The sequence below is a fragment of the Camelina sativa genome, chromosome 11 (assembly GCF_000633955.1).
Source record: "Camelina sativa cultivar DH55 chromosome 11, Cs, whole genome shotgun sequence".
Lineage (NCBI taxonomy): Eukaryota > Viridiplantae > Streptophyta > Magnoliopsida > Brassicales > Brassicaceae > Camelina > Camelina sativa.
The window spans coordinates 37,213,816-37,215,396 of record NC_025695.1 but is presented as its reverse complement, the minus strand read 5'-3'; the positions used below and the strand labels follow the sequence as shown (position 1 = coordinate 37,215,396).

The window sequence follows — 1,581 nt, the reverse complement described above, 5'->3', positions numbered from 1 at the left end:
TTAAAAATCTACTTTAAAATCCACTGTTATTCAAAACAGTTTGTGGATTTAGATTTTAATAAGTTTTAGGGATTCTGGAGGATTTCAGAGGATTTATTTAGTTAAAAATACAGAAATCCAAATCTCATAATTTTAGATGGGATTTGAAAGAATTTTACTATAAATCATATCAACTTCCCTAAAATCTATCAAAATTCCAAATTTTCTAAATCCCCTAAAACCCTCCCAAAAAATGATATTTTCAATACACCCGCTTTAAGACTGTTGCCACTATCCTCATATCTTGTTAATGAGTCTTACAGAGAGCCACACGATCCCTTCCTGTTCTTGATTCTCAATGAACCCAACACAGACCCTTTACTCTCCCGGCGGGAACTCTCCGGCGACACACCCATCTTCACTCTTCCCTCAAATCAACAGATGCCGAACTATAAGAGACCTCTCTCAAATCCATGCCGCATTCATCAAATCGGGTCAGATGCGAGACACTCTCGCCGCCGCAGAGATACTCCGATTCTGTGCTACCTCCGATCTCCATCACCGTGACCTCGAATACGCACATAAGATCTTTAATCAGATGCCTCAACGAAATTGCTTCTCTTGGAATACTATAATCAGAGGTTTCAGTGAGAGCGATGGAGAAGACAAAGCTGTAATCGCAATCGCATTGTTCTGTGAGATGATGAGCGACGAGTTCGTTGAACCGAACCGGTTCACGTTTCCTTCTGTGCTTAAGGCTTGTGCGAAAACAGGGAAGATTCTACAAGGTAAGCAGATTCATGGGTTGGCTTTGAAGCTTGGGTTGAGCTGTGATGAGTTTGTCATGAGTAATCTCGTTAGGATGTATGTGATCTGTGGTTTGATGAAAGATGCTTGTGTGTTGTTTTATAAGAACATTATAGAGAAAGATATGGTGGTGATGGCTGATAGAAGAAAGAGAGATGGTGAGGTTGTGTTATGGAATGTTATGATTGATGGTTATATGAGACTTGGTGATTGTAAAGCTGCACGGATGCTGTTCGACAAAATGCGTCAGAGAAGCGTTGTTTCTTGGAACACGATGATATCAGGTTATTCGCAGAACGGGTTTTTTAAAGATGCTGTTGAGGTTTTCTGTGAGATGAAGAAAGGAGATGATTTTGATATCCGTCCGAATTATGTTACTTTGGTTAGTGTTCTTCCTGCGATTTCACGGCTCGGGTCGTTAGAGTTAGGAGAATGGTTGCATTGTTATGCGGTGAATAATGGTATCAGGATTGATGATGTGCTTGGCTCTGCTTTGATTGATATGTACTCGAAATGTGGGATCATTGAGAAAGCGGTTAAGGTGTTTGAGAGAGTACCTCGAGAGAATGTGATTACTTGGAGTGCGATGATAAACGGGTTTGCTATACATGGACAGGCAGGTGATGCTATTGAGTGTTTTTGTAAAATGAGGCGGGCTGGACTTCAGCCTAGTGATGTTGTTTACATCAATCTCTTGACTGCTTGTAGCCATGCTGGGTTAATAGAAGAAGGAAGGAAGTATTTTAGTGAAATGGTGAGTGTGGATGGGTTAGAGCCTAGGATTGAGCACTACGG

The 1,581-nt window shown here is 41.0% G+C and overlaps 1 protein-coding gene across 1 annotated transcript; it reads left to right on the top strand.

Moving 5' to 3' along the window:
• On the top strand, window positions 250-1,579 carry LOC104728710 (pentatricopeptide repeat-containing protein At5g48910-like; the record flags this gene model as incomplete). Its single annotated transcript, XM_010447658.2, has 1 exon — window positions 250-1,579. A coding segment is annotated over exon 1 (1,242 nt), but the record flags the coding sequence as incomplete, so codon positions are not given.